At 39.1% G+C, this 15,912-nt stretch overlaps 2 protein-coding genes across 2 annotated transcripts; one reads left to right on the top strand and one right to left on the bottom strand.

The window, feature by feature from the left end:
- The first annotated feature begins 1,799 nt into the window (after nt 1-1,799).
- LOC105449600 (E3 ubiquitin-protein ligase TRAIP-like) lies at nt 1,800-4,361 on the top strand. The gene is made up of 7 exons (XM_011688883.1): nt 1,800-2,403; nt 2,658-3,032; nt 3,127-3,228; nt 3,318-3,440; nt 3,526-3,769; nt 3,857-4,006; nt 4,090-4,361. The coding sequence occupies exons 1-7, from the start codon at nt 2,291-2,293 to the stop codon at nt 4,276-4,278; spliced, it is 1,296 nt and encodes a 431-aa protein (XP_011687185.1). The 5' UTR covers nt 1,800-2,290; the 3' UTR covers nt 4,279-4,361.
- A 780-nt stretch (nt 4,362-5,141) lies between these two features.
- Nucleotides 5,142-8,701, bottom strand: LOC105449599 (calcium and integrin-binding protein 1-like). Its single transcript, XM_011688882.1, has 5 exons — nt 8,467-8,701; nt 8,100-8,202; nt 7,359-7,506; nt 6,049-6,173; nt 5,142-5,455 (listed from the first exon to the last, which is right to left on the bottom strand). Exons 1-5 carry the CDS (start codon nt 8,559-8,561, stop codon nt 5,342-5,344), a joined length of 585 nt encoding a protein of 194 aa, XP_011687184.1. The 5' UTR covers nt 8,562-8,701; the 3' UTR covers nt 5,142-5,341.
- Between the last annotated feature and the right edge of the window lie 7,211 nt (nt 8,702-15,912).

Below are 15,912 nucleotides of genomic sequence, written 5' to 3'. Positions count from 1 at the left end.
AGCTTTTACTCAGTTGTTGAACGTGTTGCGTATGCGAAATATAAAAAATATTGTTAGTTATTATTATTTGCAATTATTCCTGTGTATATTCGTTTGGCAAAAGAGTTGATATACAAATTATCTACCTCTCTCCGAGATCTCATGGCGCAATCCTCGAGCGTTTCCGCGGCTTCGTATTTACCCTGTCTTCAAAAGGGCATCGAGATTCTTTAAAGTAGTAGTGACGGTAGGAGACTCCACCTTCGCGGCCTTATGCCAACCACCATACTCGCCGTATGGGGTGTTTTGCTCATTTCTATGCTTATTTTCTTCTCTCTCTTCAGCCACCTAAACCAAAAGTCATAAGATCGATTAAAAAACGATTAAATCCAAGAATCTCATCAAGAAAAAATTAAAAATTATGTAAGGTTTATATAGATTTTGCAAACAGATAATATAGATCTGTTATGTTTTTAATTTTTTTTTATAGCAAACTAATCTTTAATCTTATATTTTCTTTTGTTGTTATTTTGACAGTATGTTTCATTATTGAAAATAATAATTTCGTCTTAAGAATGTATTTATATTATGATATATGCTAATAAATTTAATGCTTATTTTCCTATTATTTTGGGATGGATACCCTGAATATGAGAAAATCCCTTTTACGACAATTGCTTTTCTCATATTAAGGTCCATTTCTACCAATGTAGATTAACTTTAATCTCGGTTGAATTTATTTTATATCTTCTTCTAATTCTTAGAACTAGAAAAAGACAACAATTAAGTTAAACCGAGATTAAAGTTAATCTACATTGATAGAAATGGACATAAGACACGCAGAGAGCAGTTTTCTTATTTCTAATAATCGGAGTAAGGCTTATGTTTTTCCTATGCCAACACATAAAATTACACCTGATAACTGTTTATATTTATTTGATAACTGGACAGACATAATTCTGTCTTATATAATAACAGCATATAATATAGCCTTCTTACAATCGCAATTTCAAACGATACACATCGATATAATCGTGTCAAACTGTTATCTAGATCTAGCAGCGTCTCGTCAGCTGATTGAACATTTCTGTGCGACACAATCTATAGCAAAACAATCTATCTAAATACTCACTCGTGCGAATAGTCCATACAAGGTTGCCACCGCTCGCCTCTATGTAGCATCCCACCGTGTCCCACCGGCGCGCGGATCAGGGATGCTGTGCCCCGAAGAGGTGGGGAAAACGTTTCGAAAATGTCCTCGCAAGGTCATGGCGAAGGTTTCTCGCTGTGAGAGAGACAGACCCCAGTCTCTCTCTCTCTCTCTCTCTTCGCTTCTCTCGCGAGTCGAGGAACTGGACGCCGGAGATGCGTGCGAGGAGGCCTCGGTGGTCCTTCACGCGGAATCGATACCGGGGTCATCGGGGAACGTTGCAGAAACCTCGCGACGGAAGAAGAGACTCACGATAGCTTTCGCGCGACGAAAAAAAATACTACGAACGGTCGGCGAGCCGCGAGCGTCGGGCACGTTCTCCGTGAGTCGTGACCTTTGACTGTCAAAGGTCGTGACCATTCCTCTTTCGCGGCGGCTACGACGACGGCGCACGCCGCGCACGTTGGCTCAAAAACTGTCCAAGATGTGTGCGAGAGAGAAAGGTAGACGAGTAATGTCCGTCCTCTCTGCGCATGCGTCGATCATTCAACAGACAGAGAGGACGAAGTATCACGTGGTATCGCTCGTATACCTTTCTCTCTCGCACTCCTTGCCACTTTTGGACTCGCTCGCGGCCTGCAGAGAACATCATTCCACCTCCAGGTATCTATACACTCAAAGATGTTGCCGTATAAAACTTTTGGCCAGATTGTATTAGAAAGAGACACAGATACCACTTAGGAGCCTCTTTGTCGGATTACGATACTAGCGCCCGCCGCCCGTGCGCGTTCCAGTATTATTATTATTTCAGTGGTCCAACCGAACGTAGCCTTATATTTCAAATTTCAATCAAAAGTCATTCTTTAGACAACTTTGGATGCCTTGCGCTGTTTGTTCGGAGTCCTCGGAGACTATAAAGATTGATCACAATGGTTTTTTAGTTCGTACAGCCGAACATTCCAATGTTTTTCAATTTGTGCATGATGTGGCTAAAGAGTTCGCAATGACATAACGTTCGGCAAAATATCACGAGAGCTTCATAGTGAGTTCTGCAACGATCATCTACTAGGAGTACCAGGATCCTCTCTGACTAGGCTAGTTGTCAGTCACAAGCAGGATTCTCACCGAATTTCCATCAACGGCATTTCCATCAGCAACAAAATGAATATAGTGTGCGTGATATGCAGCGATTTGCTGGAACCATCCAGCGATGTGTTCCACACACCTTGTGGACACATTTTTCACTATGTGTGCTTAATCCAGTGGCTCGAAAGGTGATTTGGAGAAGTGCATCAAAGATTTCTACATTTTCTCAATTCTTTCTCTTTGTCTATTAGTTAAAGAAGCTTTTATGGCTGTGTTTAAAAATTCACTGCTAGCACTGAAAAAAATCTATAGTTTACGTTACGTGACCTATAGATTTTCAGCACTATCAGTGAATTTTGGAACACTGCCTATGTAACTCCCGAAAGTTTTTTCTATTGCTTGCACACGAAACTGTTTAACCTCATCTGTGGAATTGTTTCAGATCAAAGACTTGCCCACAATGTCGAGAAAGGACAACCGAACAGAAGATACACAGGACATATTTCAACTTCTCAAACAATGATTCCATTGCAGAAGATGCCACGTCTTTACAGCATAAACTTGATAACATGGCTTTCCAGATAAAGTTGAAAGACGAAAATCTCAATAATCTTACAGAGGCCAATAAAAAATTGAAGAAGCAAACAGCTGGTTTAAGACAAGAAGTTTTAAAAGTTGAAAGCGAAATAAATGGGAAGAGCAGTGCGATTTATGCGCTTCAACAGCAGATCAAATTTTTCAAACAACAATGTTCAGAAGTAGACAATTTTAAGAAAGAAATTGAAGAGTTGAAGAAAAGAGTAGAACATTTGAAGAAGTATGGCTTTTTTTATTTATTCTAGTATTCGTTTGAGAGAGAGATGCTATTTTCAAGCTTGTATATAATCCTGCAATTAAATGTCAATTTTCAGCGTACAGGCTATCATAGATTCTTCTGTACCTAAAGTAGATGACATAATAGCAACGACAGATGATACGTCGAAACTTAAAACCTACATAACAGTGTTGAAAAGGTATTCTATATTTACAAACTATATGTATATTTGATATTTCTGGAGATACAGTAATAATATTATTATGGATTGAATTCTGAATGTTTCAGAGAACTGTTAGTCAGCTCCGAGAAGAGCAAACAGATTAGGGAGAGATACAAGAACTTACAGCAACAATATACGAGTGTTTGTAATAAAAACGAATTCTTATCACAGGAAAGCGTTAAACGAAAGTAAATAATTTTCTGGATATGTAAAATCATTTGTCTTTAGAATTATTGCTTTAGATTATATCATGTATAATCATGTATTTTTTAGAGAACTGGAAGAACGATTACTGATCTGCGAAAGTGAGAAGATATCTTTGCAGACTACGCTTTTTAATATGCATACAGATGCACACCAATGCAACTGTAATAAAGTAAACACCGAAAAATGTGAAAGCTTAAATGGGCAGATCGTAGAAGAACTTCCTGAGTTAACAAAAAGACGACGAAGTGTGGAAAAACTTGACAACTCTTTTAAACTCAAAAACAGTGACAGTTGCATCATTATAGATTCAGTGAGTAAATTACAACTATTGCGTTTAACTGTAGCATCATTAATTACCAAAGTTATTTTTGATATTAACGCCAGGATATTATTACAGGATACTAGCTTAGAGAATACCCCGCAAAGCATAAAATCACAGGGCTTCTTTTCAATGAGGGATCATGGTATGAAAAGACAGAAATCTAGTAACAATTTGAAAATACCTTCGACACTTGTGAAAAAATCAAGATTAAATCAACCGAGTCAAGTGAGCTGCTTTACATTTATATTTGATGTAACGTTATATCTGTATTTGTCACAATTTTTATAATTGTCTTACATTTATTTTAGAAGTCCGCCAATGGACCAGTGAGTTTTGATGGCTTCGGAGGACATGCCAAGTATGATAAATTTCCTGATCCGACTTCTAGTTCTATCCGACTTCAAATTGTAAAGAAAAGGCAAGATTCAAAGACGAGAAAACCGAATCTCGACACAGGCGATAATCAAAAAATCAGTGATGTACTGATTTTATTATGATGATTTAATATTATAGCCTAAATATGATACGGTGTCTAAATTGTACATACAATGAAAATTATAAAGCATGAAATCTAAAACTATTTTCAATCTGGAAATTAAATAGTTTCTATTTTTAAAAAAGGGACTCAATTTAGATAATCGTATTTAAAATTCTTTAGTCTGAAATTTAAGTAACAAGTATTTTTATATGAAATTTAATTTTGTAATAAATACTCTTTGATCATTGAAGTAATTATTTTATTTTATTATTTATTAATACTATGTTTTTTTATATAGACATATAAATATATATTCGACTGTTAAATTTACTTTATCTTGCGCAATTTGATAATTAAAAATATATTTATAGAATAATTTTATAGTCAAATATGTATATTATATTTGTGCTGTTCCCAATCCTCTTAAAATTTAATATAAGTTGTATGAAAAATTATGAAAAACTTTTCGGAAGAATTAAAATTAATTTATAATTATCTCATGTTTATCAAGTAACAAATTAAGTTAATATTATAATCGCTTACAAGTTACGCTAAAGCGAGTTATATTAAAAATTTCAACATTGAAAGATTTAAAAAGAAGTAGAAATAATCAATAAAATTAATAAAATATTACGAAAGTTATAGTACGAAGAATGACAGAATTTGAAATTTTAACGATGATATAAATTAACTTGAAATATGATGATATTAGTTAATCATGATCGGATATAGCAGCGATTTATTATGCTGCAATGTATTTATGCAATATATCGCTATAAATTTACGATATTCTGCAGAAGAGAGAGAGAGAGAGAGAGAGAGAGAGAGAGAGAGAGAGAGAGAGAGAGAGAGAGAGAGAGAGAAGAGAGAGAAAGAGAGAAGAATTAACAAATATAATGTAACAAAACTATAATATAATACAATACCTAAAATAAAATCTGATTATAAAATCCTGGAGGATAATCGTAACATAGACATGTAAAGAAATTTTTCTTCAATTCCGTTTATAATTAAGAATTTTCTTTACAAAATAGTACTAAAAAATTAGTTTCAGAGAGTTTATGCTCGAGAGTTTTGTTAAATTAAATAATATTAAATTGGAATGTGTGTGCGAAGTCTGGCATTTTAGAGAGCACATATATAAATTCTTGCGGTGTAATGTCGCCTGTGCCAGAGAGGTTCATTTCTTGCATTATCTGAAAGAGTAAAAGTCATTGAACATGATCATGAATTAATTATGTGCGGTGGTCATTGCGATTTTGCAAAAAGTAGGTGAGCTAAAAAGAATATTCTTCCAATTAAGTCGAAAGAAAAAAGGAATAAGAAAATTGTACTTTATATAGATTAAATCTGAGAAATTTGTACTATCTTAAAAAGAGAGGGTATTATTAAAAGAGAGAGAGAAAGAGAGAGAGAGAGAGAGAGAGAGAGAGAGAGAGAGAGAGAGAGAGAGCGTTTTGTATTTCACAGTAGAATGTAAAAATAATCCTTTTTTTTTTTGTTAAAAGAACAGAGGAAAGAGAGAGAGAGAGAGAGTTCACAGAGTTTTAGAAGCGATTCCCGGCTTTGAAGATAGCGCGAGTGCAATTTTACAGAATTAATTTCTCCTCGCGCGCGCAGAAGGCAGTTCCTTTCAATTCACCTACTTTCTACCGCGGAACCAGCAACGGCCACCGGAAATTTGTTGCAATAGAAAGCGGCCTCTCGGCTTTCGGCAAAAGGATTAATCGCTTCCCGATTCCGTCCTTTGTAGTTGCGTCGAGGACGCACAGCAGGAATGCACACCGACCATTCGCGCTACGTCCTCCGCGCATTGCCGATCGATTCGGGCCTGTCCATGCTCGTCCGTGCCGGCCAGCCTCCGCACCGTTTCGATCAGATCGTCGAGAGAGACTTGATTGTCGCCGTCGAAATCTGGAAATGAAGATGATCGGCATGGTTTGCGTTCACACACTCGAAACGGACGAGTACGCGCGTGTGCATATATATATATATAATGTAGACGAACGAAATTGGTATATCGCCAATAGATAAAGTCTGAAATCAGTGCAGAATGAAAAGAATTATCTTGCTATCTCTTGTACAGTGGAAAATAGAATATTTTTCGATATATTGCTTTAAAATTTCATTTTTTAAGATAAACTTAAAATAATTTTACACGACACATTAATTAAGCTAAATAATCATTTGACCTATTTGATTAAAATTATATTATTTATTCCTGTTTAATTAAATTTGAAACATATTGCTTCGAATTTTGAAATAAAAATAAAAAGTTTTCATAAATTTTTTAATGCTACAAATATGTAATTAGTGTCGTTATTCAATATAATTTGTTTTCCATCAGTTACATCAGATCGTGTCATATTACGTAGTGTCAAAATAAGCGACATTTATTATAAACCAAGGAAATAAATTTGAAGTTTAAATAATGGAAGATAGATCATATCTCTCGGATTTGACTGAAGATCGTGCACAAAATGACACTTTCCATACTGCATAACACGATCCAATTTATCTGAATGAAGTCGCAGTTGCATCGGCAGATTGCTGCGAAAGCGCGTTTCCATTTCTACGGTAATTGACGTGGCTCCGTGAAATTAAACGATCCTGATTAACGAAATCGACTGCGAATCGCCGTTTACTATGACGCGAATACTCGACGACGGCCTGCGAGCTTGTATCTTTTGCACATTATCATAATTATTTATAATGCATTGTATACTGGAACGCTTTGACAAATTACAAATTATTTCAAACTATATTTACCGACTATTTATAAAATATAAAGGACACAATGAATTGTTGAGGAAGCCTTTAAGTTGAACTGCCACATTTCGTCCAAAATGGTCCACGCATTTGGTGACATGTGTACGTGTATACTTCTAGAAAGCTGCCGTCGAAATACTTATATTTTTTCCCCCAGAGCAAACAACAGAGTTTTATAATTGTATTTTTGACGACTGAGGCATTGTTCGGCGAGTATGTTTAATGAGCGTGTAGGATTGGCGGATGGCAAATATTTGCCGGGAACGAAAGTTAGACTTTTGCGCACACAAAAACCCGCGGATGTAGATTCAATTGTGTCCGCGAGCTTACCGAAAATTTCAAAAGCCCTTGCAGCCCGTACGCCCCGCGGACAATTTGCGGAGAATGCCGAGCAGAGGTCGAGGGTGTCCTCGAAGCTCAAACGTCCGTCCCGCTTCGACGAGAATACGCGATATATCGCGTCACGGAGTGGATTGTACTGAAAATATCACACGCTCTGTATTTTATGTGCTTTCTTGAGGAATAAATCACATAAAGAAATGAGAACATTTAAATCACTCTCCTTTTCAAGTCATTTAAGAATTTTCAATTCACTCTTGCTTGTTATAAATACTATCAAGAAACGTATCTTAATAATGTTATATAATTTAAGGTTTTAAAATAATAATTTTTAAGTAAAATTTTAATAATTAATATTGATCAATGAGAACGGCAGTCTTGAGATATCATATATAATATTTGAAAAACACAATATGTTTCGTTCCTTGCATCGCGCGCAGTTAATCATTGCCTCGTGTAAATAACGAAATTTCTAGCTCGCAGGGAAAAAATGGTAGCAGCTTACCATCGCTTAAGAAGGATTTATTGCTGCGCAATATACGCGATGTTTAGAGCTAACGAAAACGTTGTATACCGTGATAATCCAATGCTCTTTGCCATCGGAACTTTTTTTAACACCGTTCTTTCAAAACGCGATTTTAATTTAGTTGTAAAATAATTCTTCAAATAATGAAAAATGTGTATCAGAATGACAAATAGTAAAAAAATGAAATAAAAATTAAGAGAGCTTACGCGAATCTGCGGAAGAATTTTGTTGATTTGCTCCATAGAAAAACGATAATGAAGATTTTGTTTAAGAACACCTGGTTCCAAATCGTCGAGAAGCTTATAAATCCTGACAACGATAAGTTAGTTAGATAAATATATGTATTAAAATAAATTAATTGAGAGTTATTATATTTATCCGAACATAAATAAAACATAGAAGATAGAGGCTACATATATAAAAACGATTGTACGTATTTATAAAAAAAATTGTTAGAAATGCTGTAAAAAAAGAAAATTAATCTCGATATAGAGTGACTTTCAGATTGCTTTCCAAATTGCTCGTTGACGTGTGTTCCATTGACATGTATATGAATCAAGTATATGCACGCACTGACGAATTTCACTCTTGCTTAAGTACGTCAGCTCGACGTACTCGTCGAGGGCCTTCTCCGAAATAGCGTTCTCATTAGAACCCGTATTACCCATGGACACAATTTTGATTTAATACGTCGAAATAGGACCAGCCGGCCAACCTAACTGACAGATATCGCATTAGCAGATAACGCACGTTATCATTTCAATATGCGGCTATGAAAAAGAGTGCTGATATCGGGCACTATCAATATTTTATGCGGGAGCACTTAACTGCTTAACGACGATAGCGTTTACGGTTACTTTGTAGCATCAATTTAACGCCCGTAGTTACAATCCGGACACATTAAGATTGATAGAATTTTCCAACAAGTTGGATGAACGTTATATTAATTCTGGAATTGAGTGTCAAAATAAATTTAATAAAACAATTTGTTCTGTCTTATGTCTTTTTCGATAACATTTTCATTACGGAAGTATCATTTATTTATTCATCGAGAAATATTTTAATCTGTATAAATGTAATTGAATTTTGAAACGTTCTTGAAGCGAAAATTAAAATGTGATTTGTGCTAAAAGGATATAAATGCGGGAACCAATTTCTGAGACCACTGAGAGAGAAAAAAGTAATTTGTTCAGATTCAAGGTGCGGAAATACTCCGTTCAGCAAGAAGTAATAACACGTATACATGTATGTGAATATAAATTGTTATTAATTCTTGTTAATTTGTGACAAAAAGTACAAGCACGGGAACACTCTCTGAGATTCCCGACAGTAAAGAAAAAATAATTTGCTCAGATTCAAGATGCAGAAGTATCCTGTGTATATGCTCCTTTCGACTAAACGGAGCACTTCCGCATCTTGAATCTAAGCAAACTATTTCTTTTTACTGTCAGGAGCTTCCCGTATTTGTAAAGAAAGGGGGGGGGGCAAATAGTGGCGGATTTGTTCCTCTCTCCCCTACGAGCTAATTTCAAATTTACGAGATATGATTTTTCACTAAAAGAGTACTTTCCACTTTCAAATATATAAAACTTAATTAGAGTTTCCATAAGTCATGTATACGGGCTAAATTTTCATAAAAATTGAAATCTACATTTGTCACTATTTGCCTCACCCCATGGATAAATAGTGATACCCTATATGGGACAATTACAAACTTAATTCTTAATTCTTAGTCGATCTTTCTTTTGACATTTTGATTAAATAAGGTAATTTATATTAATTTCTTTACTCTACCATATGTAAATTTTTATTTGTTAATAAATAATAGTAATAACATTATTTGCTAGTATTTTTTTTATTAAAAATCACATTTATTCTGGATCTTGTCTTGTAACTAATCTCACATTATCCCAAATAAATTAGAAAAATTATATTCAAATATTAAAAAAGCTTTTTGACTTGTCATTATTTACCCAACTAAAAATTGTCATTATTTGCCCCAGGAGCTACTTTTTCCTTTAAAACTTTACTGAGAGAAAATTAATATACAAACATAGGAATTATATTCAAAAAGAGGAAAAAGGTACTGTATGACGTAGAATATACGTTTAGATCTCATTCAATAATTCAGTAATTAAGAAAATATAAAAAAAGTCCAAATTTGACCTTATTTCACAAATGCAAAATTTTTAAACTTTTCCGCTAGTATATTTGGCTTTTGATTTTTACGGCTTTTTCAGAAGATTATTGATGAAAAGATGCTTGAGAACTGTCTTTCTATTAACAAGTGGTAAAATAGACGCGGGAAAGAGGAGAAATTGAAAGTGACACTATTTGTCTCCCCTTCCCTTACTTTTTGGCACAAAGCGCGGGAAGAGCTAATAACTATTTTTAATCTCTTATATTTGCATACTATATGCGATTCTTCTTTTGACAGAATAGAGCACTTCCGCATCTCGAATCTGAATGAAATATTTTTTTTTACTCTCAGTGGTCTCAGAAATTGTTCCCGCATTTGTACTTTTTGGCACAAATCACATTTTAATTCTTGCTCCAAGAACACTCCGAACTTCAACTAGGTACATCTGTATAAGGCAACTTGTGTAAGAGGATATATACGCTCACACAATTTGTTGAGCTCCGCCGAGCTTACGCGCGCGGAGTGTATTAATCATTTCTGCTCGTCGGCCGCTGAAATAATAATCTGCGGACGATCAATTTCGCGACGGTGTTTTAATTAGTTGTTTAACTAGCTGCCCGCGCGCTGCCCGGGTTCATTACCGCGTCTTGAGACAAATGCATATTCACGACGCGCGTAAATAAGCGCGCGCGGGGCGGAGATTTATATATACGCTCAAGGTATGTCCGCGCGACTCTCTCATCCTCTCCCTCTCCCTCTCGCTTTCCCTCTCGTGGCGATGAGACCGCTTAGAATTAAGCGGTGCCGTGCGGTGCGCGCAAACATTTAAACCGATTACACGTGGAACGCGCGGAATTTCGCGTGCGAGCTTTAATTAGATCGTCAGCGCCGACGGCGCGGCGCGGCGGGGCGATCGTTGATTGGAAAACGCACGCCGAAATCGTGCGATTTGCGCGCCCGCGTCGAGGCATCCGCGTTGCGGGGCGGGTTTCTCAACGAGAAACCGATTTCTCCGCGATCCGTGAAATTGCGCTCGCTATCAGGAGCTTGATTAATACCGCGAATGAGTACCGAAGACACGCGGGTTAACCGAGTCGCGTATAATCGTAGACATCCAACTCGCGATCTCCGAGTGGTCTCCACAGCCACGCGCTCGGAACGTTTGCTTGTGTATAGAATGAAATGCCAGGAGTCTCGCTCCATCCTCATTGTCACTTGCGCAATATGGGGACGGATATTGCTCTCTGTTAGAGAAAAAAAAAGATTGAAAGTTAAACATATAATTGTATAGAACGGTTCTTTCCGCTCCACATAATATTCCCTGTGGAGAGTTTCCTCTGCAGTATTTGCGGAGATCGGTCGCGTGTTATGTCGATCGCGCGATGATGTAAAATAGCATCACAGAGTGCGCGTCATTATAGGGATCAAACATCAAATTGTCAGTTATCTGTGATAACTGACACGTGACAATGACATTCGCGGCACGATTTCCGGCAACACGCTAGCTGATTGCGATATTGCCGCCAAGTACGATCCCCGGATATCGGCGGAGGGAATTGCAATCACCCGCGGTCTCGCTATAAAACAATTAGCCCGCTAGGTCCGATACCGCGGCGAATCGCCGCGTCAAGCGAGGTCTGCACGGAGCGCCGACGGATCTCTACCTCCACCGGCAAGCATACACAATGCGACAACAATCGCGGCGTGTTCGGCCGCTGCGCAAAGTCGCGCGGTCGATCGACGGCATTCACGCCAGGTACGTCGTCGACGAAATTACGCGCGTGTCGCGTCGTTGCATACGTAATCGGGCGTTGCGTCGCGTCGCGTTACTCCCCCCTAATGCATATTCGCTCTATCATCGATCCCGCGATTTTCATTGGGCACCGCGCCGCTTGACAAGCGAGCCTTTCGGTCGAAAAGAACGGAAGTTGCGTTGCGGGGAAGAGCTGTTACATCGATTTTTGAAACGCGTCGCTTCTTGGTACGTTTATATCTTTTTCTTTTTTGTGCAAAATCTCTTGTAATCTGTTTATTGTGGAATGTGACAAGAAAATCGATATATATACAATTACACCAAATTCAATACGTTCGAGTTACTTGTTTTATGAACGGGCTTTTGACTTTCTTAAACGATTCCGCTCGTAAAGGAATGGTATTTTTCATAAACCCGCGGGATATACTATAATTTCACAAGGATTTCGACTGAATTAATTCAATTATCTGCGGTCGTCTGTAAAGGATGGTCCGAATGGAGAATCGATATTTTTTCAACAATTTAATAAAACAGCAGCTAGGTACGCACGATAAAACAACGGTCTAAAACAATGATACAACAAATCTCCGCCCACTCGGATAGCATCCGTTTCCACAACCTGGTACGTTTCCAATCAGTCGCGTGCGTCCGGGGTAACATTATCAATCTGAACCGCGGAACGCGCGTAAATAAAGTCCGGCGAAAACGTCAGCCGGGGACAACCCCGGACTGGCGGAGGTACAGCGTGTTGCAAAACTGCATTTTACAAATTTGCGTAACCCCCGTGTCGACGCGGCCTCTCCCAGGCCGGAGAACCGGAGAAGAGCGTGGAGGGGTGAGAGCGACGGCGAAGAGGCGCTGCCCGGTAGTGGCATTATTGCGCAATTAACGAGGGGCAAAACGCGCTGTAACGAGGGGTGGACTCGCGAAAACCGGCCAATAATTATAACACGACTTCGCGGAGCGGTTATTGTCCCAATTCGACGGACAGAGGGGACGGGCAACAGGCACGAGAATGGAAGAGGGGTCGGCCGGGGGAGGCGGCGGAGGAGAGGGGGTGGGATTGCGCTTTGTGGATAATGGCTGCGCTCGAGAGGTCATGTGAGCCTGACGTTCCAGCATGTCAACAGCAACTATGCATCATCGGATGTCTGCCGCACGTAAACGCCTGTCTCCTCTCTCTCCCTTCGGACGTCCCACTCGCTGGGCCGTTTCTGCTCTGACTCGACGGCCCTTCCGTTGACCGCCGATCCTTCCCCTCCGCCCGTCTCCGATCTCCCCCCCTTCCTCGTGGTCAGATATACGGGCTCGTTCATTATAATAAGCAGCGACGGTCAAATGAACCCTCGTTAACCGTGAAATATCGATTTCGCTTCGCGGTGGGTGCAAAGATCGAGTCGCGGTGAACCACGATCGGCGCTGTTCATCATGATGAACCGATCTCTTTGGATTCGAGGGGAAGGAGACTCGATTTTTTCCGCGCACGCTCTCACCTCATCGAGCGTCAATAATCCACGGGACCATTTAGTACCTTCGTCTTCTTCTCGCTGTCGGCAATTTTACGTGGACGTGACCGCCGGACCGCGTAAATCCCGGGCATAGCCCATGCATCACGCGGGAATGGACACCCCGGGTCGGGTGGCGAGCCGTAGATCGACCCCCGGGGTTGCACTTGACACTACATCGTCGTCGTAATAACAATTCATTTTCGGCAGCGGCATGATTTCCCCGGGAACGTGACCGCACTGCATACGTTGCTCAAGGGCGAGCGGTAACGGTGGCGCAGAACAGACAGGGTGGTCCGGGCGGCGGGGCAGGCAAGGGGTATTAACGTGCGGTTACTCGTGTACCGCGCTGCGAAATTACTTTAAATTATGGAGAACGGCCGAGAGAGAAAGAGATTGGGATAGTGTGGCACGTTTCTCGCTGGCCGGCTGCACCCCCGGCACAGAAAGAGGAATTGTAGGGAGAAAAAAGAGAAACGTTAATGCTCTTTCCCTCTTATACTCTTTCTGCCATTTTAGTTCTTCTCCTCTTTCGTCCGCTGCTGCAAGATACTCTATCCCGCTATACAGTAGTCGTCGCTTTCTGCCGTTTTCTTCCTTCTCTAAGGTTTCTTATTCCCGCATTACTTTGTAGTTCCATTTTCATCACCCTTGTATCTTTGACCTCAGTCTCTCTCTCTCTCTCTCTCTCTGTCTTTCTCTCTCTCTCTCTCTTTCTACTCTTGAGTCGTGCTTCATGTTTCTCTCTGTTTCTTGAAGCTTTACTTCTTATCCACGCTTGTACTCTTTTTTTATTCTTTATTCTTGTTTATTGCCTCGCTCTGTATTTCCCTCTGTATTTCGTTTTGTCTCCTTATTTCAATTTCTTTCATTTTAAATCTTACTTATCATTACTATAGCAAAGTTTTGCTAACATTTTTATCATTACGGTATAGTTCTATAAAAAAATTTGGAAGTAAAAAAACGTTAAAAAGTACATTAGATTACTGTTATATTATATATATTAGCAAGCTTGTCGCTGTATTTATGACAATCTAATATAAACATTGTCTTAACTTATAATTAATTTACAGATATAATTTATAGACTTATTAATATACTCTATGTTTCTGATAAATGTGATATCAAAAATATATATGTAAATTTGTTTTATTTATTTCGTAATATTTATATAATCTGGATAAATACATTTATCTTCATAATCCTCTTTTCTTTCTACCTCATTTTAATTTTTGTAGTACGCTTCAGGAAACTACTCGCTGAACTGAATAAATTTCTTTCTCTCTCTCTCTCACTCTCTCTCTGCCTCTCCTAGTTCCGACTCTCGCACACTTACCTTCCTATATATAGTCGTACGCGTGTACCACCCCCGCGTGAAGTGCAATCCCCCTCCCCCTGCCCCGACTCGGCTGCATATCTCCACGCCAGGAATTGGAGTGGATGGCGAACGTGGGTACAATAGTTCGCATTGTATTGGATCTAGCCGAGTGATAGGCCCCTCTCCCGGTTTCCTCCTGCTTCACCCTCTCCCCCTGCCTCACCTTCCTCAACCCCTTCGTGCTCTCACCCTACCTATCGTATCTCATTTTCTGAAGGCCCGACGCGAGCGTGTATTGTGCCGCTCGCTATGCCCAAATCTCACTATCTATCGCCATTGCGGCCAACTGCGTCGCCTCTGCCGTTTTGTGCCCTTTCAGCCGCGCTTTGGTTTAAGTGCAGCGCGGATTCGACCGATGCGCGAATACATTCCTCCGAGGGTGGACGATTCCTATCACGCTTCGGCGGTACTTCGTAACAAACGCCCTCGACAATCGATGACGGTATTATCGTAAAATTTTCCTTCGTTGTATAAATTGTGACGAATTAAATTATTTTTAGAGAATAAATTAACACAGAAAGGAATATTGCAAGATAATGGGTGTGTATTTTAATAAATTACTAAAGGAATTCTATTATTTTCCATTGCTTTTTATAAATTAAAAAATGAAAAATATCTCTTGTTTCGAAAATTTTTTTATCAAAACCCGAGATTTTATTTTGTTATCGCGCAGATAATAATAATTTTCAGTAGTGTCTCGCACTAGTAAAAGTAGGGCGCGTCTAAAAGTACGAGACGGGTAAATACCGATGAGGCATCTGAGAGGAATAATCGTTTGGACTGATTAACGTCGCGAACAACATGTCAAGCGTGTGCGGCACGAATCCAGACCATTGTGAATATCTGAATATCCGCGAGGCACGCGAATTCCCATATCTGATTGCGCGCAGATAGACTCGGATCTCATTTCCTGAGTACATCCAAGTATTTCATACATGTGCTCGCGCGCGCGCGCGGGCGCTCGAGGCGAATGTTCCATCCGATGCGCTACGCATTGCGATATTTTGTTATATTACGACAGTGTCCCTCCTTCCCCCACTCGTAACCAATCTCTTTTTCAATGTAGACAATTTTGCCGCGGTAAAATAATCGATTTTATAATAAATCAATTATTAAATTTTAACAACATGTAAATTTACAGAGAAACTGCAATCACTTTTCAAAGTGAGCTTGAAACAGACGACTTTGTACGGTATGCAAGTCCGCAATTGTAGTTTTCGATCGTATCCTCCCCCCCCCCCCC

The sequence above is a fragment of the Wasmannia auropunctata genome, unplaced genomic scaffold, assembly GCF_000956235.1.
Source record: "Wasmannia auropunctata unplaced genomic scaffold, wasmannia.A_1.0 LD336074.1, whole genome shotgun sequence".
In the NCBI taxonomy this organism is placed as follows: domain Eukaryota; kingdom Metazoa; phylum Arthropoda; class Insecta; order Hymenoptera; family Formicidae; genus Wasmannia; species Wasmannia auropunctata.
The sequence above is the reverse complement of the archived record's forward strand: the minus strand, read 5'-3'. Positions and strand labels throughout refer to the sequence as shown.

Bases quoted from the DNA above. Each gene is read 5' to 3' on its own strand.
- LOC105449599 (XM_011688882.1), bottom strand. From the start codon at position 8,561: ATGGGTAATACGGGTTCTAATGAGAACGCTATTTCGGAGAAGGCCCTC. The intron at 7,507-8,099 runs GTAAGCTCTCTT...TGATATTTTCAG, and splicing joins AAATTCTTCCGCAGATTCGC to TACAATCCACTCCGTGACGC. The intron at 6,174-7,358 runs GTAAGCTCGCGG...CTTCATTTCCAG, and splicing joins AAGGGCTTTTGAAATTTTCG to ATTTCGACGGCGACAATCAA.
- LOC105449600 (XM_011688883.1), top strand. From the start codon at position 2,291: ATGAATATAGTGTGCGTGATATGCAGCGATTTGCTGGAACCATCCAGC. The intron at 3,229-3,317 runs GTATTCTATATT...TGAATGTTTCAG, and splicing joins TACATAACAGTGTTGAAAAG to AGAACTGTTAGTCAGCTCCG. The intron at 4,007-4,089 runs GTGAGCTGCTTT...CATTTATTTTAG, and splicing joins GATTAAATCAACCGAGTCAA to AAGTCCGCCAATGGACCAGT.